Source organism: Mesoplodon densirostris, chromosome 20 (genome assembly GCF_025265405.1).
Source record: "Mesoplodon densirostris isolate mMesDen1 chromosome 20, mMesDen1 primary haplotype, whole genome shotgun sequence".
Lineage (NCBI taxonomy): Eukaryota > Metazoa > Chordata > Mammalia > Artiodactyla > Ziphiidae > Mesoplodon > Mesoplodon densirostris.
The window spans coordinates 17,425,297-17,453,260 of record NC_082680.1 but is presented as its reverse complement, the minus strand read 5'-3'; the positions used below and the strand labels follow the sequence as shown (position 1 = coordinate 17,453,260).

The window sequence follows — 27,964 nt, the reverse complement described above, 5'->3', positions numbered from 1 at the left end:
TACTCAAACTCAGTACTGATTTCTCAAAACTAAAAAACAGCTGGCAGTACTGATAACATGACTCATTAAGAGCCAAAGAAAAACACTCAAAATCATTTGTCTTGTTCCATAATTAAGTGCTGATGTTGTGCCCCACTCTTCAAGCAACTGTTCTCATCAGAAAGCTGTACACAAAGCTTAAGTTTTCTCTGGATACATTCTTTGGGCTACTGCATTCAGACATGATATATAACTCACCATCAGTAAACAGCTTTGCTTGGCTAACAAATGGGCCACTTGTAAACATACTTTGGCTGCAGGCTTATTTTCATTTTTTATTTTTATGAAGAAATTATGCTGTGATGAGATACTCCATTTTAAAATTGCTAATTCTCCTGTTGCTTTCCCATGAGTTGGGAATATTGTGATGAGGGCTTAGTCTGGTTATATCAACATACATTGTATTTTTTTTAGCACAGTTATAGTGTCACAGTTTATTAAAATTTGATAATTCACACTCCAATGTGCCTTAAAAAGCACACCAAAGTGCACTTTTCTTGTTTTGACATAGTGGGTATGAATTGGTAACATAAACAAATAATAAAATGTTGTGGTTCAGAGATATACATGGCACAACTGCTGTCGGGTCATGAAATGATGAGAATGCCATAGGCAGTTTCTGTAGCAGCTACTCAACTTTCCCATTGTAGTGCAAAGATAGCCATAGACAGTACATAAATGATGTGGCTGCAATCCAATAAAACTTTATTTATGGATAGTAAATGCTGAATTTCATAATTTTCACATGTCAGGAAATGCTCTTTTCTTCCCCCCAACCATTTAAAAACTGTAAAATCCATTCTCATGTCACTGGCCATACAAAATACAGGCAGCAGGCTGGTTTTGATCAGTAGGCCATAGTTTGCTGATTCTTGCTCTAGTAGATTTAACAGAATATGGTTAAGTCCAGAATTAATGGCTTAGGAACATGAAAAAATGATCAAATATCTTTTATCCAAAAGCTAGGTTTAGTAAAGGTTATAATGTTCCTCTTTTAGAAGTTATAAAATATATTAGTTCTTGGAGACAGAAACCAAAACCAAAAAATTGATACAAACTCTGAAATTCAGCAACTACAAACTGAAATTCAGCAACTACATGGCTATTTAAAAGGCAATCTTTATAAAAGATCAAAAGAAAAAGAAACCAATTAGATACCTGCTAATTTGTGTTGACTTTAAAAGAAGCCACAGTAAGTTATACCAAATGCATTTACTTTGTACATCTTTCAGAATAAATGGGGAGACAGAAGTCAAGTCTTAACATCTAGTTGAGGTATGCATTAAAAAATAAGCCAACACTGTTGAAATGTAGAAGGCTCAGGTTGGTTTTTTCAATTAAGAGATTAAAAATCAGCTAGTTAATGAAGTTACTGAGTTCAGTTGCCCAAATTAAAAAAAAAAAACCCACCACAATAGCCCCCAAATATTTCTAAAACAAAATTACTAGTTATCAACATATATAAGAAAACATTTCTGAAGCTTTTATTTACAAAAGCTTTAAAAACAAATAATCCCTCTGTTTCACAAATGTTTTGTTTAAAAAGGACCACCCAGTTACAGCATTGAAGTATCATGAATAAAGAACGTACAAGGGAAACAAACCAATGTGGCTAACATTTGGAGATTTGCTAATACTACTGATTGAAGTGCAGATAACACACATCATAACTTGCAGTCCATCATTTCAGGGCAGAGTTAATTACCAAAGTGTCTTCCTATACATGCTCTGATCTGGTCACATATTCTGCATGGCTAAATATTTCACAGTTTCTTTTGTCAATATATATAAAATAGATTGCAACGATATACACAAAAAAATAAACAAGCATTACACTCCTCAGGTAATTTTATTAGCTACACTGTATATAGCTAATAAATTTATACTTTTTGTATTTTGTTTTGCACCAAATCTCTCCATTATTTATCTTTGTAGCAACTATGAAAGCACAAATTTTTTGTCTTCTAATTTAATCTGGTACAAAATATACCTAAAGACTTGCAATCTTTGGATTTTAATGAAATTGATTTGTGTAATCAACAAGAGCATCATTTAAGTATGGCTATAAAATTTTTAAAAATTGAAAATAAGGGTAAATAGCGATGGAATAAAAAGAAGCAGATCAAGGGAAGTGTGCTATCATACAGCTTCAACATCTTGGATACCAGTTTCCGGGCACACACTAAACATCCAATCACAAAGGATTTTTCCTGAAGGGTGTAAAGCTGGTTTGAAAAATTCTTCAGTCACAGAGCAGCCTACACATGCCAATTAGAAACTGACAGACACTAGATGTGCTTGGGAGGTTAAGTACTACGTACAGAAACAGCAGTTACTAAGCTCCTCAGTAGTTTTTTTGTCTTTTTTTTTTTTTGTAGTCTTGCTGAATCAACCATTTGCACAATGCATGTTCTATATTCTGTGGGTCAAAAGCAAGTAAATACTGTATAAAGTTGGCAGATGGTCATTTTTCCAGCTAAGAGCAAGAAAAGCCAAAACTGCTGATAAAACAGAGGATTTGAGTCAGAATCACTCTCTAAAGTGCAAAATTGATGGTCCACAATCTCAAATAGCTAAAACTCCTGCAGAATGGAAGGGAGACATGAAACAGGGAAATAAATTACAGTCAGTGCTAGTTAATTTAGGAAAGGGAAAAAACAAGCTCAAGTAAGTAACGTTTATCAAAGTATTCAATATGATGTACTGAATAGCTTTCCCCACTCTCTGTCACACACGCCTACTAACAAGTATATTAAGGCCAGATTTAACCTGAATGCTTTTCTGTTTATTAAGATCTGAGATAGGAATGGTCATACTTAGTACCAAAAGGCAGAAAATAAAATGAGCTATGAAAGAAAAAAAAAGTAATGTCTGTTGTTCAAGGGATTCAACCAGAGATAAAACCTATATACAAGCATGTGTGTAGCTCAAATAAAATAAAAATAAAAGAACTATTTCATGTCATGACTGCTTGTTGGCTTCCTCTTCATATGCATTCCCTGTGCCATTCTGTACATAGGATGAACCAGAACCAAGGCCATACAAATGACCACAATATTTGGCATCATCAATATGATCTTCAAAGAACATCTAAAAAGGAATTTTGGAAGAAAAAAAAAGATAATTTTAACCAAAAGGTACCACTGGTAATTTATCTTTCAGCAATGTAAGTACTGACTGTTCATTAACTATGACAGCTCTTTTCTATGGTGCTCCTCTGAAGCCACACGTTTAAATTAAACGTATAAGACTGACTTTCTCAAGAAGTACAGAGCTCAAAAGAAACCAAAGAAAAAGACTACCAAAAAAAAAAAAAAAATGTATAAACACAACCCCTTTCCTATTAACACTCAGACCATTTTTGAGAATTTGTAATGGGAAAATGGCAGGCATTTTTATTCCATTAATTTAATAATACTTAATTATGAGAATGAATAAAAATAGCCAATAATGGGCAGGGGAGGGGAAGTTTAGGTTTATAAGTAGCCTTGAGTCTATGTGCAAGGCTAAGTTGGCTAAAAACAATCAAACCCCAAACATGTCTGGACAGCAAACCCTGAACATTCAGATTAGGTTATTATCCTTAATAAAGCCAAGAAAAATAAAGATAACTAATTAGTAGCAGAGAATCCACCATTAATTGAACCATTAAGGCATTTTTAAATGCACAACTGAAAACTCAGAAGGTTGTCTTAATTCTCTAATGAAGCACTGGGAAGAAGTACAAAACAAAATGTTTACTTGTCATGAACAGTCCAAATCACTTGTGAATCAACACCACTTGGCAAAATAGCTATATGCTTGCTATTGTATGTATTATTAATACATTTCTACAAAAAGTGTTAAATTCCCAGAAGTATTCTCAATCATTTCTTTAATGTCTAAGAGGATATACTCAAAAGAATTCTACAGTGAATATTTTGCAAGAAGGAAAACTTTTTTGTAAGCAAATTCCGTTCTGTTTTGTTTTTGCACAACTGGCTTTCTTTTCTTTGCATTTAGCTACAGTGAAGTATACCTGTCACTTAACCTAAGAGTAGACTTGGGTTCATTAAATTTCATTCTCCCATACCTAACTTCTTTATATCTGAAGAACTTATCTCTGTCTTTTGCCACTTAAGGAGTGTCTGCCCAACATGATTTTTGATTTAACTATTTCAGATTTAACCCCTTTAGAATTCAAAACCTCTTTGTAAGAATCTACTAAAAAGCATGAGCCCTACTCTGTAAATCCTCAAAGAACTGAAGAATGGCAAGAGCAAACAGTATTTTCAGCAGCAGTTTAATACCTAAGAAAAGCCAATGCCAGGGGAAACTTAACATATGGATTCCTTGACTTGACAGAAGCAACACTGATGTGGCCAACAGAAAGTCCTCTGGAGTTCTCCCATTAGTAATGGGTATGACCTTGGATAAAGGCTACCTGCATCTGGCCTCAGTTTCCTCACCTAAGAAATAATATGGTTGGACCTACATGACTTCTAAGGTAGTTTAAACTTTTTATTCTACAAAGAACTTATTTTTTGTATTGCCTTCTGAACTACATTTCAAGATGACTTCTGATGACTTTTGATTACTTTCATTCAAGTGTAGTGAGTATGACTTATACGGTACCTATAATTATATCTTCACTTAATATGTACTTACTGCCCCCAAACTTTTGCCATTAGATTTTAATGTTCTCAACCTAACAACCAACTGAGAAAAATGTACTGATGTCCCCATACTTCTCTCATTTTGAAAAAGGCCATTCCTGTGAGCAGTGAGTCAGATCCTGCCTGATGCTGTGGTCCTATCCGCTCCAGCTCTAACTGTTCAGCAACTTCCTGTAAACCACCCTGCAAGAAAGAAAAATGGCTTGTCAAAAGGAAGAAACATTGCAACACTCGAATTCACAAATTACATAACTTAGACAATACCAAAATAGAAATGAACTTCAGTATGTAAAGATGGACCTTATGAAGATCAGCAAAAAACAGAGAATGTGAATTACTGATGTATTTGTTGAATGGGGGAGATGTTTATAATTTAATAAAAAATGAGATCCTAATTGGGAAAATTTATCTTCATCATACTCTCTAAGGCACGTGGCAGGCAAATAACTTCCCTAAAGATATGGGGGAAGCAGATCATATATAAGGTAACAGGTACACAGGGTAACATTTACCAAGTATATTCACAGTACCTCTATCCATCCATCAATTATTATAAAACTGACTGTAGGCAGTTACTTTAAATTTTCTTAAGCTTCACACCAATCTATCTCTAAATAGTTTCATCTAAACAATTTGCACAAAACAAAGCTGTTATGATTAGTCAAATCCATAAGAATTCACTAAGTGCTTAACTATGGTTTTGTTAGTTTTAAAAAGTTACGTTGTTATAAGAATACAACTCCTTAGAAGGGTCTGCTAAACACCCTCCTATGTAAATATTGCTAGGATTAAAAGAAAGATAATGAGATTGAAAGAAAGGAAGAGAAAGAATACAAGAAAAGGAGAGAGGGAGTGAGGGAAGGAGAATAAAGGGGGAAAATGGGAGGAGAGAAAGGAAAGAAACATCAGAACCAACGACACACACGAAGAAATTTCTCTAAATTGTTAAGGCCTCTACCACCAAACTAGCCCTTCTCTACATCACAGCTTGAAACAGTGCTTTGCACAGCAGCTGCTTCAGAGCTAAAAATAGCACAAGGATTAGGTATCATTAGCAGCTGCTTAGGAGAGCAACAGAATAGAGCCATTCAGTACCACTGACTATAGGTCAGAAAGTACCTTTGTCATTAACCTAAATTTTAACACTGCCAGTAACTTGGGGCATATTCAGAATATCTAATATGCTTAGAAATTTTTCAACAACATACACATAATGAACAATAATTCAGTTCTCTGTTCCCCAAAACTGTCATTGTACAGACATGTCAATTTTAAAAAGCATTTCCACGGCCAGATTAAAACATGTATGCCTTGGATTCTCAGCGCACAATACTTTCAGGGGGTACCCTTTCTAGAGTAATGAGGATAACCTACTGTAAGTTCACTTGAGTCACAGTAGTCTCTTCAAATTGCACAGAATTCTACTGTTCTCTGGTGCTACAAACATGAAGTAATATTTCTTAAAAACTTCCCTGGTTATATGCTATATCCTGTAACGAGGCAAGCAAACTTTGCACAAAAGACCACTCATGGTTTTCAGTTCATCTGTCAAAAGCAAAGTTTCCTTTTATTCAATTCCTAAATTATTTCTTTCTGCATAAAAGTAAAACTCTTAAAGTTTTTACCGTCTTCTAAAAGTATAACCTTCCTTGCACTTCTAAAAAGCTGGTGAGGAGAAAACTTGATTAACCTTGATGTAAAGTTCTATGAAGCAACCACTTTACATAAATGTTTTTCTTGAATTACAGCTTAAACACAAACACCAGAAAAAACAAAACCACTATATTCCTTAGGAGTCTGTACCCCCATAGTGAATTCATTCTAAGACTAAAGGAGCACTTTTCCTTAATAAAGACACTTTCTTTTCTTTTTGAATTAATGTTCAGAAGTAACAAATCACTATACACATGGTAAGCAGTGTCAGAATGTAAGCTGCTGTCTAGACACGACCTACCCAATCACTAGCACTTACTACTAACAAGCTGACATCTATGGGCCAGGGGAGGGGAAAAAAACCCTTTTAGCTATGTAATTTACTCCTAGTAACATGACCCTATGACTAGACCCAAGAAAATAATCTTTCACGAAGGTAAGCTGAAGGGGAAACTCTTTTTGCTAAACAACTGACTATATCTGCACATTGCTGGCCACTTCAGACTTCATCTTGCATGGAAAGATTATGTGCGTGTTGCAAGGGAGTGAGGACTTGCACTTCTGGGCCTGAGAGGCTCCGATTCTGTGCTAGTTTATGTTCAGTCTGGCAAGCAATGACAAAAATCTGATCTTCTGTTTAAATCTTGTTGAAAATTTATTCTGCCAATATATATTGAAGCTCTGAAAAAGGATTTCCTATAAACTAGTATTTATGCAAAAAAGGAATCAAATGATCAGATAATGTAACTGCATTTAACATAAAACTTAAAAATAGGGTTTAAATCAACATCCCAACCCAGCACCTTGTAAGTCAGTCACCCATTCTGAATACTGTGCTGATTACAGATAAAGCCATTCGAAGCCTTACTTTGAGATTTTTGCAGCTCTTCATGAGGTACTTCACATCATAAATGACAGGAAAAAACAATCGAAGGATCTCAAAAAAGTCAAGTTCTTCTTCAGGCAAGTTAGAATTGGTCAGGATTTTGATTAAGTAGCCAAAGTCATAACCACTACAAAAGGGTTAAAGAATAAAGAAGAGGAACCATAAATACCACAGAAATGAAAAGATAAATTTTTTTCTGATACAACTTTTAAGTGAGTCACACTGTAGGCGGAAAAAAAAAAAATGAACCAGAAAAAAGTACACAGAAGAAAAGAGAAAATAAATATGTTTACAATTATAATGGGAAAATGCCATCCTTTACAGATAGTGTCATTTCATCATTCAGGGATACCAATATACAGAGATCTCTACTACCCTCCTAAGCGTGTAGTCACTAAACTACTATTTTGCTCATCCTTAAACAGAGGACTCTCTAAAGAGTATCAAACTGTCCATAGCAGGTATCTCAAAAAATAAAGATGAAAGGAAACTTGGCAAAAATGTCAAATGACGCAGGAAAACTGGCATTCGGAAGGCAAAAATAATGCATATCTTCCCATCATTTACATAACAAGGTCATACACTTCAAAAACCCAAACAGTAATTCCCTAACAAAGTATCTTCACTTCCCTTACGTGATTTTATTAATAATACTCTCTTCCCTCAAAATTTTGTTCCTATCTCAATCCCCAAGAGATACTAATGGTAATGTTGAACCTTGAAGTGAAGGTAGTAAAGGCTGACAACTAGTATCTAGAAACTAAAAAACCACAACTCCCACACTCTCAAATCAACACCTCCTCTCCCTACTGTTTGGCTTTTCCACAGCTTTATATCAATTCCTCTCTACACTCCCATGCCACAAGCTACCGTTCCTTTAAGGACCTCCCACAGGATGCCTTCCCTCCAGAGCTCAACTCCCGCAGATTTCTCAGACAAGCTGTTTTCTTGTACTTCCCTTTAAAGCACATGTATTGTTTTCTCCACGTTTAAAGGGTAGGTGTCACATCTTAAAAATTTTTTTTTCCTTATGGCACATAGTTGGGACTCAAATATTTGATGAGAGATGCTATTTAACATATCTTTCAGGGGAGATTACAAATGAAATTTCTATTCAATGTTTAGAATTTTACTTCTTACTTTAAAAAGAGAAAAAAATGTTTTTACATTGAAGACCATTAAGGAATATCAAGGAATAAACAATAAACAGCAGAAACCTTTAAATTTCTGGTAGCTAACAAGGAAGTAACTAACTTTGCTGTCTACCTAAAATATGTCAATATATTTGCTTAGCATCAATACTAGTAAAAGGAAGATCATATTAGAGTTTAGGATTTATAAATTTCTTCAACTAGTCTTTATCTACTAGAAATAGATTAGAATATGAAGAAAATATTTAATGACGTTTAGTAGAATAAAATCTTAACATATCTTGACAAATACTCAAATATATCAGAGTCTAATCCAGACTCTAAACTCTAAGAAGACATGACCCCTTTCTGTTTTTGTTCATCTTATCCTAGTACCTAGCACATGGTATTTGCTCAGGGTATTTTTTGAAAGAAAGAACCTGTCATACATAGTAATAAAAAAACAGGACTATGCTTTCCAGTTCTTTTGTATCTTTATGACCAGGAAAGTAAAAAAAAAAAAACCTCAAAAAACGTTCCTGAAATTACCAGAGACTTAAGCCTCATCTCCTGAGGTATAGGCTCAAATGGAGAATAGAGAAAAAAGATGATAGGTGGAAATTAGTATGTTCAACACTCCAACTCAAAAATTACTGCTTAGTACTGCATTGAAGCTGACAATATGAACAGTCCTTCACTATTCTCATTCATTACACAGGCCAGCACTGGAAATTCTAAAGCATGCCGAAACTCTTGTTTTTTTGTTTTTAAATGTGTGAAGTGGACCAAGTATAAGAACATTAATATATGCAAAATGCAGTGCTTTTTAAAAAGATAACAAGAGGCCAAATAAAATTCCCAAGGTCACTATTAGTCCCCGGGCTGCCAATTTAATTTAGTTTACTTAGATAGGAAAATTCTTCCTCTTACCTAAAAGTCTATATTTACAAAATGGAATTAATTTCCTTTCCAGAAATTCTCTTCAACAATCTGGTTTTATGATAAGAAAGAATTTAAAACTACCACTTATTGAGAATTTAACTGTGTGTAAAGCACTTTACTAGATGCTTTAAATATGTTATTACCGACCATTAAAACAATTCTGTAAGATAATTCTTCTAAGTGATTTCTTCCTAACACTCTATTAAAAAAAAAACATTAAAATCCACCACAGAGACCCACCCCTAGCTTTCTCTTTGCCATTTTTTTCCCATAGCACTTAATCACCATCTAACAAACCACAATATACATCTCATCATTTAAAAAATTGTCTGCCTACTCCCACCAGAATGTAAACTCCATGAAATGCAAGATTTTACTCTACTTTGTTTGTAGCTTAATGCCTAGAATCTTACCACGGTGCTTGGCATATGGCAGATAATAAATAACTATTTTTAAAAATGAATAAATGTTTTCATCCTAAGGCTTAGAAATGTTAAATAACCCTAGGTAACAAAGGTTCCAAATGACACTGCTGGATTTAAACCAAGGTCTATTTTTCCAGCCTGTACTCTTTCCACATGCAATACTGTCTCTTAGTCTAAAATGGATCCCATATCATTAAATTTATCTTTAAGTCGACCAACATTAGCCTGTCAAGAGTCAGGAGACCGCTATATGGCAGCCGATTTTTTGTAACTAAGCCTGAAATTGCTGACACAGTGACCCAAGTGAAGTGTGAAGCAGCCAGGAAATGGTAACACAAATGCCATTTTCAATGTAATCTTTTTACCTATGAAATGATAACCATTTGACCCCTTCACAGAGGACTACTCCTGATGTCATAAGAAGTTCTGCAAAGTACTGGGTCTCAATTCCTTCCTCCTCATGTTTTTTAAACTGGATACCAGATGTTGTTAGGAGCTCTATAGAGTCTTGGGCATACATGTCCTCCCTGGCAGAAGAAAAAGACAGACAACATTCAAAGGTGCCATACTTCAAACTGTTTTCTCCCACTTATATCTACAACTACAGCGCCAGAAATATCAAGAGAGAGAATGGGCTTGGGTCCATTTATTCCAATGCTTCACATATATGGAAGGAAAATACAACTTAAGTACAAAGGTCATTTAGTATTTTAGAAAAATGTTCATATAGTAAATAATCATTCACAACAGTCAATGGTGAGATTTTCATCTTTACTATCAATTTCATGAGCCTTTCACAAGTTAAGTAAATTTAACTGGGTTTGAAACAAAGGGTCTTCTTCTCACCAGTGGCTACCCCCACAAAGTAAGAGACGTGTTCTTATCGGGGGCTTTCAGTCTCAGCAGCCCTTTTAATGCTGCCACATGGAGCTGCAGCCCCGGGGGTGAAGGCCTGTGTCTATCTCCCAGGCTCTCAGCAGGAAAGAGACTGAGTAGAAGACATCTGCTGTGGCTGAGTTAAACCACATTCCGTCTTAAAGAAAAAGGAGATGCCTCCTCTCATTAATGATGAGCCTTTCAAATAGTTCTGATAAGCAGTAAACTGTTTAAAATGAAGGGCTCTGCTAGAATAGCATTAATTTCTTCTTCTAACAGCCTTACTCCTAGAAGATTACCTCCCAAAAGTCAAGCCAGGAAATCTAAATATAAACCAATCTTTCAAGACTTTACTTAAGCCAAAAAGAAAGCCATCTCTAATTTCTAAGCACAAACACACAGGTATCCAAAACATTATATTAAATCAAAAAAGTGATCAAAATGAAAGTATGTTTCTGAGAATAAAAAGTATTTCATGCATTGCCCACTGGATGTTTCCTTTTATTTACTTTTAAAATTGTGAGAATACTGTTTTTTACCACTTAGCAAAAGAAAATTCTACAAAAGTTTTAATAAAACAAAACCAAAAGGAACATTACACTTAGGCCAAAAAGTATCCTTATGGTCTACTCTCTGGAAATCAATTTACTATTAAATGTCTTTGGAAAAATAACAAAACTAGCAACTGAAATATTTAAAAACAGAGAGGAACCACAATGATCACTGTAAGTCAAAATTCCCTGGAAAATTTCCCTGGAAAACCCTTGTTACAGAAGGGTATCTGAATAAATCCAAGTTTTTTCATTACACAACAGATATTATTGTCCTTATTATACTAAAATAGGTAGCTTAAACAAGCAGAATCTCACTCATCACGCCCCAATACTAAGAGACATGCTTTAGCAGCTATAACCAACCAAAGGCATACCAGATTCTTTCTCCAGGCACACATTATTCTGGGCCATATGTTCACTTACTTTTATTTTAGTTTATTATCTCTCTCTCAATCAGAATTTAAGCTTGAAGAGGGCAATGATTTTTGTCTGTTTTGTTCAATGTTGTATCACCAAGGAGTACTGCACTATTCAAATCAGTATTTCCCAAACCTGACCAATGATAACAGTCACTCAGAGAACTTAGCAACAATATGGATTCCCAAGTCCCACACCCGGACCTACTGGATCACAGCCTCCAGGAGAGAGACCTGGATGAGCACCTCTGGTGTTTTATGATCAAGTATCAAATTATACTTTAATTTTCATGTACATATCAACTCCAAATTCAGTTTAGAGCAAATTCCCAAACATTGGACTTTGGCAATAGAAAGCAGACAGAAGAGGTATAGGAACACTAAGTTATAATGACTATGACCAACCTTCTTCAACACTATGTCCCCGGGGCCTAGCACAGCTGCTGACACACTCATTCTAGGCACTCAATAAAGAAGTCAATTTTCATCTTTCTTCAAAATATCCAAGATTCATGGTGCTCCTTCTCCACATTAGGTAGAACTGGTTTTATCTTCCAACTGACCCTTTCTACTTAAACAATATTTTTCACTGTATCCTTAAACATCTCTTTAAGATATTAACATTAGTATGAATGGTAGCAAAACTACAGTAGCCCTCTCTGTGTAAGAAAAAAACATCTTTCAGAGATTGTAATAATAAAGCAGTTATTATTAGAACAAGGATGTTTCTAGAAAAGAAAAATGTCAACTTTACCAAAACTGAGACACTTAATGGTCACCTACTCACGTAATACAATCACAGCAGTATCTTAGTAAAGACCAATGTTCTAATGATCAGCTTGGAAAAAAGGTAACATGGAACAAATGAAATGGTAAAGAACTGATTTTAAAAAGGGTTATCTTTTGGGAAAAGGATAAAAGGGAATTTTCGGAACTAAAGTACGTATAAATGGTTATTATCAGTTTTAACAGAGATGAGTACCTTTCACCCTCTACCAAGTTCTGGAGTGTTTATTATTAAATTCAACAGAATAAAAACAAAGAGTCAGGCAAAACATAATGAAATCAGAAGCCATACTATTGCACCATTGACAACACTACCCTCTGAATTCATCAGCCCTGCTTTTCTTTAGATCTTACATGCTAAGTATCACATTACAGAGAACGGAGGTTCTTCCGTGGCACTACCATTAATTGTCCTACAGCTTCTTTTACAATTTTTCAAATCGGATGTTAGATCATATGAAACAATCAGAGGCTGTCAAACAGAAGAACAGTGCAGTATAGTAATGTATTAAATGTATTAAACATTTCCCTATCTTACAGTCAGTTTGTAAACAATCTGCCCTTACCCCAAAACACTGGAAACTTCCCTAAGCTATCAAGACTACTCGTACCAATGATATAGAAATATTGTGAGTAAAGAAACTGGGTTTTGACCCAGGGCTTGAGTTAGAATTCAGATTCTGAATTGTTTCTAAAAGAAACACCAGGCTCAAAGATACTATTACTTCTCCCATATATAACTTACAAAAGGTTTGGTGGACTGACCTGAGAATATAAACATTGTATAATATTGATTTAAAAGGAAAATGCACCCAAGTTTCCAAGAACTATCTTACCACCTGTGATGTATAATCTACTCATACACTGGAGTATGACCATAATAAAAATCTCTTCACAAGAAGGATAACTATTACAACAAAAACATACATATTTCAAATTGCACTCAAAGTTTGAAAGCAAAATTAATGTTGTAAGATTATTTTTTCTATCAAGAAGTATTCTCAATACCCAGGTTTTCCAAATTTCAAAATAGTGGCAGTCATACTTCTCAAATAACATCTCTAAAACTCAAAGTATTTGCATTTAAGTCTTCTTTAGCCTAATTTTTTTGTCCCATGATAAAAAGAAACGTAAACTTTTGAAATTTTAGGTTTTAAATATTTCCAGGATAATGACACCAAATTCAGTTAGAATTTCATTTGTCATACTTGAGGGAAATTAATTCCTAAAATTAAACTAAAAAAAAAAGTTTGGGTTAAATTTATTTCCCACTTACGTCAAATTAAATTTAAAATTAAACTGCCAAGTTGAAGTTCCTGGAGGGTATTCTCCTTGCTCATTCATAAATGTCAGTCCTAGCTGAATTATCTTTAACAAGTCCACATTACACCGTAATAGTTGGTACTGATAGTCTGCATTGCTCCTGAATTCTCCAATGGGTCTTGCAACCACACCTGGAAACTCGGTGTCCTGTAAAATAGTTTTAAGGTTCATTATTTACTAAATGGTTGAAACCACAATCCACAAATTCCTAGAATAAATAATCAATTTGGGGTACAAGTCAAAGAATCCTGTTACAGGTTATATTCTACACAATTCACGTTCAATTGCAAAGTACCTTTTAACTAGGAAGAGCATTACTTTTTAGAACCATAAAAGAAAACTCTGCAAACTTAACGACTTCTTCTTACTTTAAATATCATATTAGTAAAAAACTACTATGTAATAGATACACATAATAATGCAACTGAGTACTCTATTCCCAAGGAAGGGGGAAAAAGTCACAAATTCATGTTTCTCAACCGGTGTGTGAAACTATGCTCACAGTATTCTAATGTTAAAACCAATGAAGAACTGTTTAAAAAAAACGGAAAAGGCACCATACTTTCCAATTGCTTTTCTGAAGTAAGGTTTATCTAAACACCAAAACCCTCCTAATTTCTTGGGCTAAAACAGTACTCTCTCTACAGTCCAGAGAAAGCACATCCTTAAAAACTGCTGAAAACTGCATGCCACCACTCATTCCTGTAGAATGTTAAACCCATCTCTAATGTTGTCACTCCTTATCATCTGAAAAAGAAATGATCACTATGAATTCCTACTAGAAAAAAATAATAATTTCATTCTAGTTGTAAGTACATCTATTAAATAGGACATTATCTATGTACACGCAAATATTCATATTTTAACCAATCAACCTGCCCCTCCCAAAAAAAGTATTAATTTATTTGTATTAAATATACTAAGAAAATAATATATCAGTTTAGTATTAAAATTCAAATTAGGAAACTAAGAACAAAACCTAAATACCAACTCATATGAAGCAGTAAAGAAATTAAAACTTTTCTAAATTCAGTCCAACTCAACAACCACATTATTGGACGCTATGTGTTATGCTAGGTGTTGGGGAAGAAAGGATGATTAAGACACTAATCTCTTACTTCTCAAAGCTAATAATCTAGAAAACAGTAGAGAAGCCAAAACACAATAGTAAAGAAGCAAAATAATTAAATGAGTAGACAAGCTAGGCAGATTGAACAGTATATGCAAAAGTAGAAATGCTTAACAGTACAGTGTGTCCACGAACTCCACTGGTAATTAAAAAACAAACAAAAAACTGCAGATCAACAATACTTCACTGGGAGATGTGAATTTTTTTGTTTGAGAAAGACATTCAGGAGTTCCATCTGGTATTAATATTAGGCCTTAATGTTGCTAGGAGCAGACCTGGCATTCACAGCTAGGTCCTAGCATTCCTCTGCTGAATATAAACAGTTTCACACTATAACATCAGACAAGGCCAGTCTGTAATCATGACTGAACATACGCAAAAACACAGACATTTGTCCAAACCACAAAAATGACCAAACATCTTTCTATCTTGGCTGAGTGACTGCTGCTTCTGTATAGCTTTAGCCTCACTCCAGTCTTCTCTCATTCTAGTTGAGACTCAATAAGATACCCTATCATGGAATTACCCGAGCTTACTAACAGCATCCAGTTCAGAGCAAAGCCCTGCTTCCTTACTCCTTTCCTAAAACCACCTGCCACAAGCCCAAACCCTAAAAGTCCTTTCTAACACTCTCTTACTCAAATGCCCCATGGTTCTAAGAATGCATCTTCCCTCAGTGCAACGAGTAAGAAACCCAACTTGTCATATTACAGGTGTGTTCTTGGTGGTCTTTAGTTGGAGGTCATCGACAAAATTCTTTTTATAATTAATCACTAATAAAAATCAGCCAGAAGGGTTGAATTCAAGATGTTTAAAATCCCCTTTCCTCTTTCATAAAAAGCATTTTAAGGATTTTGCTCATAGGCATACCATAGCAACATAATTATACTTTCGGATAACTTGACGAATTTTCTTCATCTCTTCATCCAGGTTGCAAGCCCAAACTTCACAAATTCTTTGGCTATGATCTACAGTCGCTGCTGGCATAGTGAGGGCACAAGGAGTCTAGCTGCCAAGCATCAAAATGTTATACTTGATTGAAGATTTGTTTCGTAAAATATTTATCCTTTATTTATGTACCTGTCAAAATAAGAACCAGCTTTATGAGGAATCTGAATCACAGAATAATTGAGTTGACAGAAACCTAAGAGATTATCTATACACAGTCCTTGCTTTATAAGAAAATCAAAGTTTAGAAAGTGACTTGTCTAAAGTCACACAGCTAATCAGTAGGAGAAAAAGGACTACAACATAGGTTTCCTGGTTCTAATATGTTATGTAAAAACAGTGGTTTTTGTGTACATACTAATCATTTTTAAAATTTTTTCATTACTTAAAAACTGCTCTAAATTCAACTCACTCTCTGAATAAAACTTTATAAAGACATCCCTTTCCAGAAAAAAAAGGAAAAGTAACATGCTGATATACATGTTAAAAGATCAGATCAGATGTTACTAGGGCAAAGATAGTATTTGCTTTTATTCCTCATTAACTGAACATTCAAAGTCTAATTTAACTACAAAATCTACTGGAATTTATTCAAGTCAGATTGGAGGGGCCAAAAGTAAACCAATTAAAAAAAAAGTTCTGCAATAAGTAACAGCCACAGAAACTGTTTCCATGTCTGTAACTGTGGATGGGAGAAAGCAAGCAAGCAATAGAGGGTCTGCATTTCAAATTGTTTCTTTCTAATGTCCTAAAAACCAGAGCATTTTCCCTGGTTACCAAACACACATGTCACGTTTCTGGTCCCTAAACACAGGTTTCATGGTATATAATGATAACAGTACAGACCAACATTTTGACTCTTGAGCAGGGAAATTCCAGATGCGCTTTCATTTTTCACACAACTTTGAAAAAAATCATAACAGAAAGTGTAAAAAAGGGAATTATGACCTCCCCTTCCAAACTATGCAGTCACAAATGGAACCTCGAGTGCTCTAAGAACAGAAACCAAAGATCCAGGGGCCCACTCCTTTATAACCCTCTTCGCCACACACACACACACACACACACACAAGACCCTGTAGTTGAACATTGCTTTCCTCCACCTCTCTCTACTACAGTTCCAGAAGCCCCGAAGAGGCATCAGAGGCCCTCATTACTGGAGGTAGCATCTCCGAACAGCGGGTTCCCAACGAAGCGCGAGGACAGTACAGACACACATCTCCGAACAGCGGGTTCCCGACGAAACGCGAGGACAGTACAGACACACTCAATTCACAGGTAACTCTCTTCCCTGGCAGAGAGCCAGAGCGAAGGTGCTGATAACCATTGACCGGAGCCGGATGGACTCCCAAGCACCGTTGCGTGAAGGAATACGAGAAGCTAAGGATCTAGGCCACCGCCCTCCACTCCCAATTTCCGCCCCACACCATCGAAGCCCCAGGTACAAAGCCTTCGCGTCATCACTCCGCGCCACCCCGGTGACATACCCCCAGCCCCAGTTACCCTCCCCACCTCCACCCGCCGCCCAGCCCTTTCCTTCGCCAGCCGCGCTCCAACTGGCGCCATCGCGCACCCGCTTAGGTTCGTTATTCCCGCCCCCCTTCTACTTCTCCAACCCGCCCCTCCCCCCGCAAGTCTGTGCCAAGATCTACTTGTGTCGCTGAGCTCGCGCTTCTCCTCCTCCTCCTCGCCATAGAGACAGCACCCAGCGGCGGCGGCGGTGGCGGCAACGGCGGCGGTGGCGGGTGCCCCATAGACACCTCTCGCCCTGTAAGGGGGAAAGGGGAGCCGGAGCTGCGCCGCACCGCGCTGCGCCGTCGCTTCTCGCACGTCCGGGCGGGGGCGCCAGATGATGACGCGACACGCAGAGAGGGCGGGGCACGCAGGTGACGGAAGCTGGGGTGGTGGAGAGCTGGGCGGTCAAGCGTCCTGACTGGCTGGTTGGGGCGTCAGGGCCAGGAAGGGAGGACTGCCGGTCCCGGGTGGCGAGTTCCCTGTCTCCAGCTGTCCGCAGTCAGAGCATGCCCCCCTGACCCCGAGGACCCCCGGCCGGGATTGCTTAGAAAAGACGCGGCTCCCCAGCAGTTGGGCTGGGGCGTCCCTGCCCGCTCCTCCTCTGTCGCTGGGGGAACCGCCGGGCTGAGCAGCTGGGAGAAGCAGGCCAGAGCCTTCTAGGGCCTCGGGCCCGGGGACCCGTGGAGGATGAGCTGGCTCTTTCCCCTGACCAAGAGCGCCTCCTCCTCCGCGGCTGGGTCCCCCGGTGGTCTCACCAGCCTCCAACAGCAGAAGCAGCGGCTGATCGAGTCCCTGCGGAACTCACACTCCAGGTGACTGGTCGCCGCCTCTCCTACAGGAAGGAAAAGTAGGGCGGGAGGGCGGGCTGGTCCTAACTACACTCGCAGCTCCTCAGGCCGACTCCCGCCAGCTGCCGCCTTTTGACCTACCTCCCTTCGTCCTGCCTCTCACGCTTGCTCTCCCATCCCTGACCCACGTTCAGGATTTTCTTCCGGGCCCTCCTTCCCTCCGTCCCGCCCCACCACTGCTCAGCTCCTCTAATTCCGATTTGCTCATCCCTCCTGACACAGCGCTGCTGACTGTAATCTGTCTCATAGTCTGTCTCCAGTACGCCTTGCTTTGCCCGGCTTCCTCACTAATCTTTCCCTTTGCCCACCTGTTTGCCGCGTTGGCAGAATTGTTAAAATTCTGTACTTGGGTAAAAAGAATCGTGAAGAGTAATCTCCAAGTTTCACAAATAGTGGACCATTTTTGAAAAAAAACAAAACAAAACTGTTTCAACATTAAAGAAAAGGGAAGACAGTTTTCACCAGTGAGTTCTTCTCTGGGAGTGAAATACTCAATCCTCTGAGGTCCCTAATAGAAGATTTACCCCGTTCTAACCACCTCCCCCCAGCTGGCAACTATCAGTCTCTGTTCATTTCTCACTTTGTTATTCTTGTTCCCACACTCAGGAATTGCCTTAGAGTCATCTTGATTGTTCTGTTGGCGTTGTATGAGTTGTTCATTTTCAGCGTGGTCAGATTAGAAATATTTTGCAATTCAAATTAATTCAACTGTTTTTATTGTAAACTGGTTTGCTGCAGCCCTTTATATTGCAAAAATCTGTGACCTCTAGTGGTTTTCAAAAATTAGAACTGCCTCTTTATATTATATGAATTATGCAAGTATATTTATTTGAGTGTCAGCACGTATTTTAATGTAAAGATGTCAACATCTTAATAGACTTTTCGTATATTTAAAATATATATATATTCAGAGATATTAAAGTTGATTAATTCCTGTTGAAGGAACTTCTAGGAGCCATTTTATCTGTTACACTAAGGATTTTTTCCCAAGCAAGTTATAGTGTAGAATAGTTTTAAATTAGATACCGTGTTAAAAGCAAAAATCACTGCAAAATGAGTTTGGCTAAAATGAGGCCTATTACTGATTGAACTTCAGGTGTTTCTTGGTTCTTTGTCTCAATTGTTCTGCTTGTTGAGAACTTTAGAAAGGTGAGAATTTGTGGTATTAAACGGGAAAGAATGGCGTGGTATTTGATTTAATGGTGGCTTTCTTTTTGGAAAATTAAGTTCATAGAGTTCTTACAAGTCAGTCTTGCTCCAAATAGTGTTCTCTACTAACCTGTAAGAGCTACTCTTACAAAATATGCTTATGAAATAAGGTGACTCCTTTTTAACAAACAACGAAAGTTTGTCTCCTTAGAAGGCATCACCTTGGAAGACTGTTTGTATACTATGCTAGTACTACTAGTGCCAAAATACTTTTTAGAACCATACTTTTGGAATTAATTGCTTTTAAGCCTTTAGTGTATTCTGTTAGATATTCTCACTGCTGGCAAATTTTTATTCTTTGAGGTTGGAGTTGAATTTTTCAAATATTCTAAAATCCCTTGCTGCTAAGGCTGGTAAATAAGGAAAGCGATTGATGTGAAATTTATTGTATATTTTTTTGGCCTTCCAAATAAGGTGAGATTCTAAGGCAGGAATTGCTAATCTACGGAGTTCTGGAATTGGCTTAAGAGGATCGGTAAATACTCTGAGTCAAATGCAGAAGGGATCTATTTTGTTATTTTTTGAGCCAGAAATTATGGACATAATCAGACATGTGATATTATCTACATATTTGTAATGTTTTATGAACAGCTAACTTTAAGTACTTGATTCCTTTAAGTTCTTTTATAAAAATATTTGAAGTTTTTATTGAAATATTTCACATTTATAAACTATACTTGGATAATTCTGGTGACAGTTAAAGAGGTCATGTACTTCCATTTTTCAGAGAATGGTACGATCCCCGAAAAAATGTCTTTACCTATTCTTGTTAAGTCTGCCCTTTGAACTCATGACATACATTTTAAAACTAGCCGGTAAAAATGATGTATGTGTGCAGTATCTGAAAATATGTTGCTTGAGTAACCAAATTCAGTACTACAACTTATGCTTAAAGATTTTTGTATAAAAAGACACTGCGATTGGTTATTCTGAAGGTGCACTTTGTAGAAGTTCAAAGAATGTTTCGAACGGTATTTTAATGAATAATACAAAACTTCCTCAGTTATGAGTATTAATATCTTGTTGCGTGCTGCCCACCTGCCTCATGTTTAATACTCTATTCCTTCTCCAAATATAGGGTCAGTAGCTCTTTCTTGGCCATGAAAGCATCTGACTTCTTTTCATCTCCTCAATAACCTTTCCCACCCCCATTCTCTCATCTACCTTCCAACTCCTTATAATTAAAAAAAAAAATCCCACTTCAGGAAAGAGTCTTTTAATTCCCTTTCTCTAATTAATGTAAGCTTCTTTTCAGTTACCTTAAGAAATTCCTACCTCCTCATCTTCCTCAGGCCTCTCCTAAAGGTTAGCTGAATTTTATGTGTATTTATTCCTCATCTAAGTCTTACTGGTAAGGCAGGGCAAATGGGACACTGTCATAATGATGACCAAAAAAGTGTTTACCCAAAATATAATAACATTTGTCTGCTACGAAAATGGAAACAAAGTTATGTAGATTACTAGCCTCAAGAATTTTATTCCACCTTCTAAATAACAGTGATCACAGTATTCAGTTTACCACTAAAATTTCTGACTTTATGGGCAGGAGTAGAACTAATTCTGTTGTTTCCTTTACTTCCTAAAGAAACTCACTCTAAGAGACACTGTTGATTTCCCATCTAAATCCATTTCTTCTGATTTCTTGGAAGAACATTGTTTTTATATGGGTTCCTGGTCTGCGGGACCAATTATTTAATGGAGGCTGTGCTCTTTCAACCTGCTTAGGTAAATGATGATCGTTTACACCAATGATGGTGGTCTCATTCCCACTGCTAGTTATTGTGGAAGCAAGACACTTGACCTAATCTTAGTCAGTTGTGTGGGTTGGAGAAGAAGTCTGCTGGGGAGCTGCTCAAAACATTTTCTTAGTAATAGAAGTGTCTAAGAGGAAGTGCTTCTTTGTGTTTTGGATATCGTTGTGTTACATGGGACGTCTAGAACTGCTTGGATCATGAAGGAAGCAGACTGACTACTGAATGTGGTAGAGTAGAAAGATGGAAAGTCTGTGATAATATTGTGATGCTGAATTAACCAGATCTGGAAACTTCCTTCCTCTGGACTTCTTGCTGTATAAGATTATAGGATACATATACATTTGTATTATACATACAAATAACCCCTCACTGTTAAAGACACTTCCGGCCTGGTTTTTCAATTATTGATACTTGCAGTTGAAACTGCCCCAAGTGATACTCACTAACCCCAGTATTTAAAGATTCTTCGGAACTGAAGCTGTTAAGTATCTCCCTGCATTGACCCTGCAATCAGAAAATACTAAAATCTGATGGTACCCCAACAGTTACTTTACCATCCTCACTATCCTGGTTTTTCCTCTCTCACAGTATCTACAGTTAATTTGCTTCTTTATTATTTTATTTCCTTAGCTCTGAAGGAACAACCTGGAGCTGTGTTGTAAATGGTAATTGTTATCTGTAATTAACTATATAAATTCAAAGTTATACAAATAGCACTCTTTCTTTGTTACCTTTTACTTAGGGAGATCAGCTCTCTCAAGTAAAGGACTTCTCCATTTTAATAATCAGTTAGCTATGTGGTAATTCTGGTGCTATTTTTATTTTATATTTAATCAGAAAATCTAATTTGGGAATTACTTTTATCAGAATTGCTTTCTTTTTCACTCTGGTATGAGATATTAGACAAAATGAATTTGAGGAACGTAAATGCAAACAAGCAAAAATTATTGACATTGGGAAAAGCAACATGACTTAGGTGAAGTCTGAGTTCCAATTCCCATCTGTAGAATCAGGAATTGTGATTTTTATTCTGCAGGATTGTTGGTATTTAAGTAATATATATAAACATTTATTAGAGTATCTGACACACGGTAAACAGGCAACAGATTGTATTCCTTCCTTCCACTGCATAGAATCAGTGTGCCTGGAACCTTTGCCTCTTAGCCTACGTGGATCTAGCCAGCTTATTGTTTATGCATTGCTCACAAGCCTACAGCTCATTTGCCTCTGGTAGGACTACTTCTGACTTTCCATTCAGAAAGCAAGTCCAGTCCAGAGAGTTCTTTTCTTCACAAATGAAATGTAAGATTTCATTTTGAAAGATTTCAGACAATACATGTAAAGAAACTAGAATGTTACCTGGCACACAGTAAGTACTCTGTAAATGCCAATTATTTTATTTTTGTATCTTAAATATAATAGTGCCAACCTCATAGTTTTTAAAAATTGTTTTGAAATCTTCTTTTGTTGCCAGTCCTTGGATATTCTTTCTGATTACCCAGATTTTTTTTAAAAACCTTATAACATCTTTGGAGAGTCTGCTCTTGTATAATTTTCTACCCTATAGCTGTTAAGTTTAACCCCCTGTTCCCAGGTATAAGGCTGTCTCCTGTAAACTCATGGGTTTCTTAGTAAGCCTAGATTCCAAACCTTTCTTTCTGTAGTTTTTATTGTCAGCTCATAAGGACTCACATGCAAACTTGATAACACAAAAAGTTTGTAATGAGAGGATATGTGTATATGTTTTAACCTGTCTAGTGTTGTATTTTTTTAATAGGTCTGTTGTCGACATAATTTGAGATTTTTCATTAAAATATCCAAATTTCCAACTTTTAGAAAATAGATTTTATTATTTAGAGCAGTTTTAGGTTCACAGAAAAGTTGAGCAGCAGGTACAGAGATTTCCCATACAGCCTTTGCCCTCTCCAACTTTTCTTTTAAAATAGAAAGATCTGGCAACAGTTCCCACATAACAGTGCTTTGAGCTTAAGAGTAGCTGTCCTATTTACTGGGCTGGGCTTCTCCATTTTACCAGTTTGCAATCACACCCTTTTGTACTACAAGCAACTGCCTTCATTCATGTACCTTTCTAACTCTTAAAGGTATTTGAGAGTAAAATTTTCTTGTGGAAAATCGAGTACTAAATCCAGTACTCTAGAATTTCTAAAAGGCTTTAATATGCTAAAGTGCATCAGTATTCTCCAAGAGAAGGATACAGTATGAAGCATCTTCCAAGCAGAGCACTGAACCCTCTATTTGAGCTATTTAGCTATTTATTTTAAATTTACAGTTTCTTAATTATTGAGAATGCAAATGTTAATAAGGAAGAACCTTTGTATTCTATTGCAAGTTAATTACTAAAGGGATGTTGCCTATTAGCTTCAATTATACATCATGGCCCATATCTGGGAGCCCTGCCTCCCAGGTAAAGAGCATTAAAGCTAAAATACCTTTGTTTAGCTCCTGAGCAGGCCCATCTGTGAATGACTGCAGGGAGGAAGGAATTAACACATCCCCTCCGGAGGCTGACCGGAAACAGGAAGTGTTTGCCCTTACTCCCTCCCCTTTTAGTATAAAAGAAGCCCGAATTCTAACTCAGGCAGGATGGTTCTTTGGAGGCAGGAGTCCACCATCTTCTTTATCTGCTGGTCTTCCAAGTGAAGTCGGTATTCCTTACCGCAACAACTCGTCTCTCAATTTATTGGCTTGTCGTGCAGCGAGGAGTTCGAGCTTGGACTCGGTAACACAAGGGCTATTTTCTTTTGTTCCTCTGAGGGTATTAGACAAATTGATAGTCTTCTGTTTGCTTATTTAACTCTGTTTCCTTGAAGTTTTGTGGTTGGGGCTTGTTGAGTTTGGTGCACGCTTTGCGTGGTTTTGTTTTGTTCAAACCTTTTCTGTATTTGAGATTCCTGGTTGACTTGTTTGTAGATATTTAATTCTGTTTATCATAGCCTGCCTCAGGTGATAGGTGAAAAAGAATGACTCGCTTTGTTATGGGCCAAGCTGATAGCGGTCTTTTGGAAATGGAGCCTTCCTGGGAGTCAGTAGCTTCCTAGGGCACTGCTACCTTAAAGGCTACAGCCCCATGTTGTTCGGGGGCAGATCTTACTGCTGTCTGCTGGTCGGAACAAGCAGGGCACCGGGGGAGTGCTCCAGCTTCCTGCTGGTCCACGTGTGCCCGCACTCTCTACCCTGAGAGGCCCTCCTGCCCTACCCTCCACACTCTGGTTTGCGTTGAATCGGTTCTAGGGCTTGGAGGACCTTCAGACTGCTCCTACGTTGCGTTGGTCTTATGTTTTGGGTCGTCATTAGTTCCTGTATTTATTTTCTTTATTTTTTTTTAACGCTGATCTTTTCCTTAAATCTAATCCCATCTTTTTTTATCTTTCTAAGATTCCTCAAAGCTTCTTGTCAGTTTATGGTACTATTTGCTTTCCAGCACTGTTACTGATTTGCTTTTTAAAAGTCAGCTTTGATATTTCCTGGAGAAAACGGGATGGGAAAGGGAAATTGTCTAACCTTCATCTACTGTCTTGAAGCATCTAAACCCTTTATTGGAAAGGGTCACCTAAAAACCCTCCCTTGAGCTACCCAACACTGCCAGAGATGCATGAAATCAGTATCTTGAATTGCTCTTTTTCAGTCACTTGATGTGCTGTGTGCCCCCATCAGAGCAAAGACCACACTATTTCCATTTCCTTGGAAGATGCTGGATATATGGTAGCTGTTCAGTTGAACCTAGTCTTAATTACAAAATACAAGTTTACACAAAATACAAAGTAAGGAGATAAATGATTGTTCTATAAAAGGAATCTTTTAACCGTAACTAGTGCCTCTCTTGCATTTCAAGATCTGCTTGTTTACAGTTTTAGGGATTTAGGGACTATTAAAGAAATGTGGATGACACATTCTGACAAAGTTTTCTGTTGTTGCAGCTTTCTTTAGTCCTGAGCCACTGAAGTAAAGCCATAGTAATTCACTGCTCTCAGAGAACCTAGAAAATAAAATTATTAATGGAAGGCTATTTAAATTTTCTCTGGTGTGATTACAGTATTACTTCAAAGTGTGTGTATATGTGTGTTTACATCCAAAGAGTACTTACCTGTCAGCATAAAGATATGGCTATATGGCTGTAAGAATGTTTATCAAAGTAGGGTTTATAGTAGTAAAACTTGGAAACAATCTAATTATTGATGCCAAAAATTCAGCCTCCGTGCACCAGTGCCAAATCAAATCTCGGAGACAAGAGTTTTGGAGGAAGTAGAAAAGAATAGCTCCATTGCCTTGCTAGGCAAACAGGGACATAGCAGGCTGAGAAACTGTGTCCCAACCTGGGAGGATTTGGTGAGTTTTATAGCAGTGGTTCAAGGGCGGAGTTGCTAATAAGGATCAGGGTGTGTGCTGGGCCTGCACTCCTTTAAATTGGCCTCAGGTGGTCTCCTCCCTTGTCTCTGCATCCCCTCCCTTCCCTGATTAGCAACTGCTCTGAATCTGCCCTTTAGAATTCAGGGAAGGTAATGGAGGCTGGAGTCTATTCCCTACAAACAAGAAACAGAGGACACAGAAAGGCTTCCAAGCCCAGGAGCCCCACAGGGTCCTGCTCAGTTTCAATATCTAATAGTATGGAGTAGTTTAAACAACATACTAGAACATTATGCAGCCATTTAAAAATATTGTAAAATAACATTTGCTGATTTGGAAAAATATTTTTTTTTCTAATGAGAATGAATTATTTTCAGAATAACTTTTTAAAAGTTATTTGAAAATAGCAAAAACTTCAAAATAAATTTGTGATAAAGATTCAGGGAATGATTCTTGTTTTAATTTAGTAGAACGAATATCTGCCGTTTTGTCCAACACAGCTAGTGTAGAGGAGGAAAAAGCTTTCCTTGATGCTCTTAGGGTCCCTGGCTGGGTCTGAAAATTAAACTGACAAAGACAGATTAACAGGAGAAAAGCATAGAAATTTAATTAATATGAGTTTTACATATCAGGGGGGCCTTCAAAAGGAAATGGAGACCCAAAGAAACAGACCTGAGTGTTTTATGCTGGGTTTGATGAAGAGTGGACAGTTGTGGAGGAATATGATGGGTTAAGGGGTATGAGGCACGTCTTGGAGATATTGCGGGTTCAGTGCCAGACCACCTCAATAAAGCAAATATTGCAGTAAAGCATGTCACATGAATTTTTTGGTTTCCCAGTGCATATAAAAGTTATGTTCACATTATACTGTAGTCTATTAAGTGTGCAATAACATTATATCTAAAAAACAATGTATATATTTTAATTAAAAATACTTTATTGGTAAAAAATGCTGTCATCTGAGCTTTCAGTGAGTCGCAATCTGCTGGTGGAGGGTTTAAAATATTGCAAGAATTACCAGTATGTGACACAGAAACATGAAGTGAGCAAATGCTAGTGGACGAATGGCACCAATAGACTTGCTCTATGCAGGATTGCCACCATCCTTCAATTTGTATAAAAAAAAAAAAGGAAAAAGAAAAGAAAAAGGCAATATCTATGAAGCACAATAAAGTGAAGTATGCTTGTAATTGTAGTAAATGGGGCAGGGGGCATGTGGTTGCAGGGTACCATGATGACATAGCAAGGCCGGTTTGTTAGGATTCTTCTTGGTGTCCCTATGTCTTCTGAGATAAGGATGCTCCTTTCCTCTTGGCATGGGGAGGGCACCTATTAATGAGGTTTTATGACCTGTTTCAGGGAAGAAGGGTGAGGGGGGAGGAGGTCAGAGTAACCTTCCTGTTTCTGCTATTTTCTCATACTCCTTCAGCTTAAAATATTCAAGATGCCAAGGTGCCACATTTAGGGGTAGCGTGTCCTGAACCCCATCAATTGCCATGATTAACCTGTTGTTTTGGAATTTGTTAATGATGGTTTAGCTCTCATTAATGTTACAAATATTACCTTTAGTTATTTTTGATACCTCACTTGTGGAGGAAACTCGTCAAAAATTTTAATAAATGTCAAGAACATAATTATGGGAACAGTGAATTGAACACTTCTAGCCAATGATTTAAGTAAAAATCATTTTAATCAAATTCACTTTGTTTTCTATAAAAATTTTCTATAAAAATACAGTGTCTGAAAAAATGAGTTAAAACTTTAGTACTGGGCTTCCCTGGTGGCGCAGTGGTTGAGCGTCTGCCTGGCGATGGAGGGGACACGGGTTCGTGCCCCAGTCTGGGAAGATCCCACATGCCGCGGAGCGGCTGGGCCCGTGAGCCATGGCCACTGAGCCTGCGCGTCCAGAGCCTGCGCTCCGCAACGGGAGAGGCCACAGCAGCGAGAGGCCCATGTACCGCAAAAAAAAAAAAAAAACTTTAGTATTACAAATTTAGACAGACTCCAATTTAGATGTGTGTTCTAAATGCTTATTTAATAATAGCTAACATATATTGAACAGTTATTATGGTATTATGTGGGGAGGACTTTACATGCATTATCTCACTTAATCTAACAATTCTTTTAGGTAGATGGGTATTTTTAACATCTGCATTTACCATGCGAGAGATAAGGCTTAGACAGATTAAATAAGTCGTCTATGATCACAGAAGTGAATGGTAGAGGATTTGATCCCAGGAAGCTTAGTTTAAGAGGTCGTGCTCTTAATCACTAAGATGCTCCACTTGGCTTTGAACTGGTGGGTGCTTTTGTGATCAGTATTCCCTTAAAGCATTGGACACCTTAGGGTCCTAAGATAACAAAGAGGAATAAAAAACTTAAGTCATTTTATTGATTACATAATGTTTATACAACTGAGAGGGCTGTTGGTATCCTACTCCAAATGTGATCCCCAAAGAGAAACTTTCATAAAAATTGTGTTAGTCCTAATATTGAATATCTTCTTGAGTC

The 27,964-nt window shown here is 37.3% G+C and overlaps 2 protein-coding genes across 2 annotated transcripts in view; one reads left to right on the top strand and one right to left on the bottom strand.

Moving 5' to 3' along the window:
• Nucleotides 1-718: 718 nt before the first annotated feature.
• CNOT7 (CCR4-NOT transcription complex subunit 7) lies at nt 719-18,120 on the bottom strand. The gene is made up of 7 exons (XM_060085707.1): nt 17,415-18,120; nt 15,685-15,894; nt 13,639-13,832; nt 10,096-10,257; nt 7,216-7,360; nt 4,767-4,877; nt 719-3,129 (listed from the first exon to the last, which is right to left on the bottom strand). The coding sequence occupies exons 2-7, from the start codon at nt 15,799-15,801 to the stop codon at nt 3,001-3,003; spliced, it is 858 nt and encodes a 285-aa protein (XP_059941690.1). The 5' UTR covers nt 15,802-15,894; nt 17,415-18,120; the 3' UTR covers nt 719-3,000.
• The window catches only part of VPS37A (VPS37A subunit of ESCRT-I), a 37,630-nt gene continuing 27,311 nt past the window's right edge, over nt 17,646-27,964 (top strand). Inside the window, exon 1 of the mRNA XM_060085706.1 lies at nt 17,646-18,089. Coding sequence (XP_059941689.1) covers nt 17,965-18,089 — 125 coding nt within the window. The 5' untranslated portion in view covers nt 17,646-17,964. The remainder of the gene's footprint in view (nt 18,090-27,964) is intronic.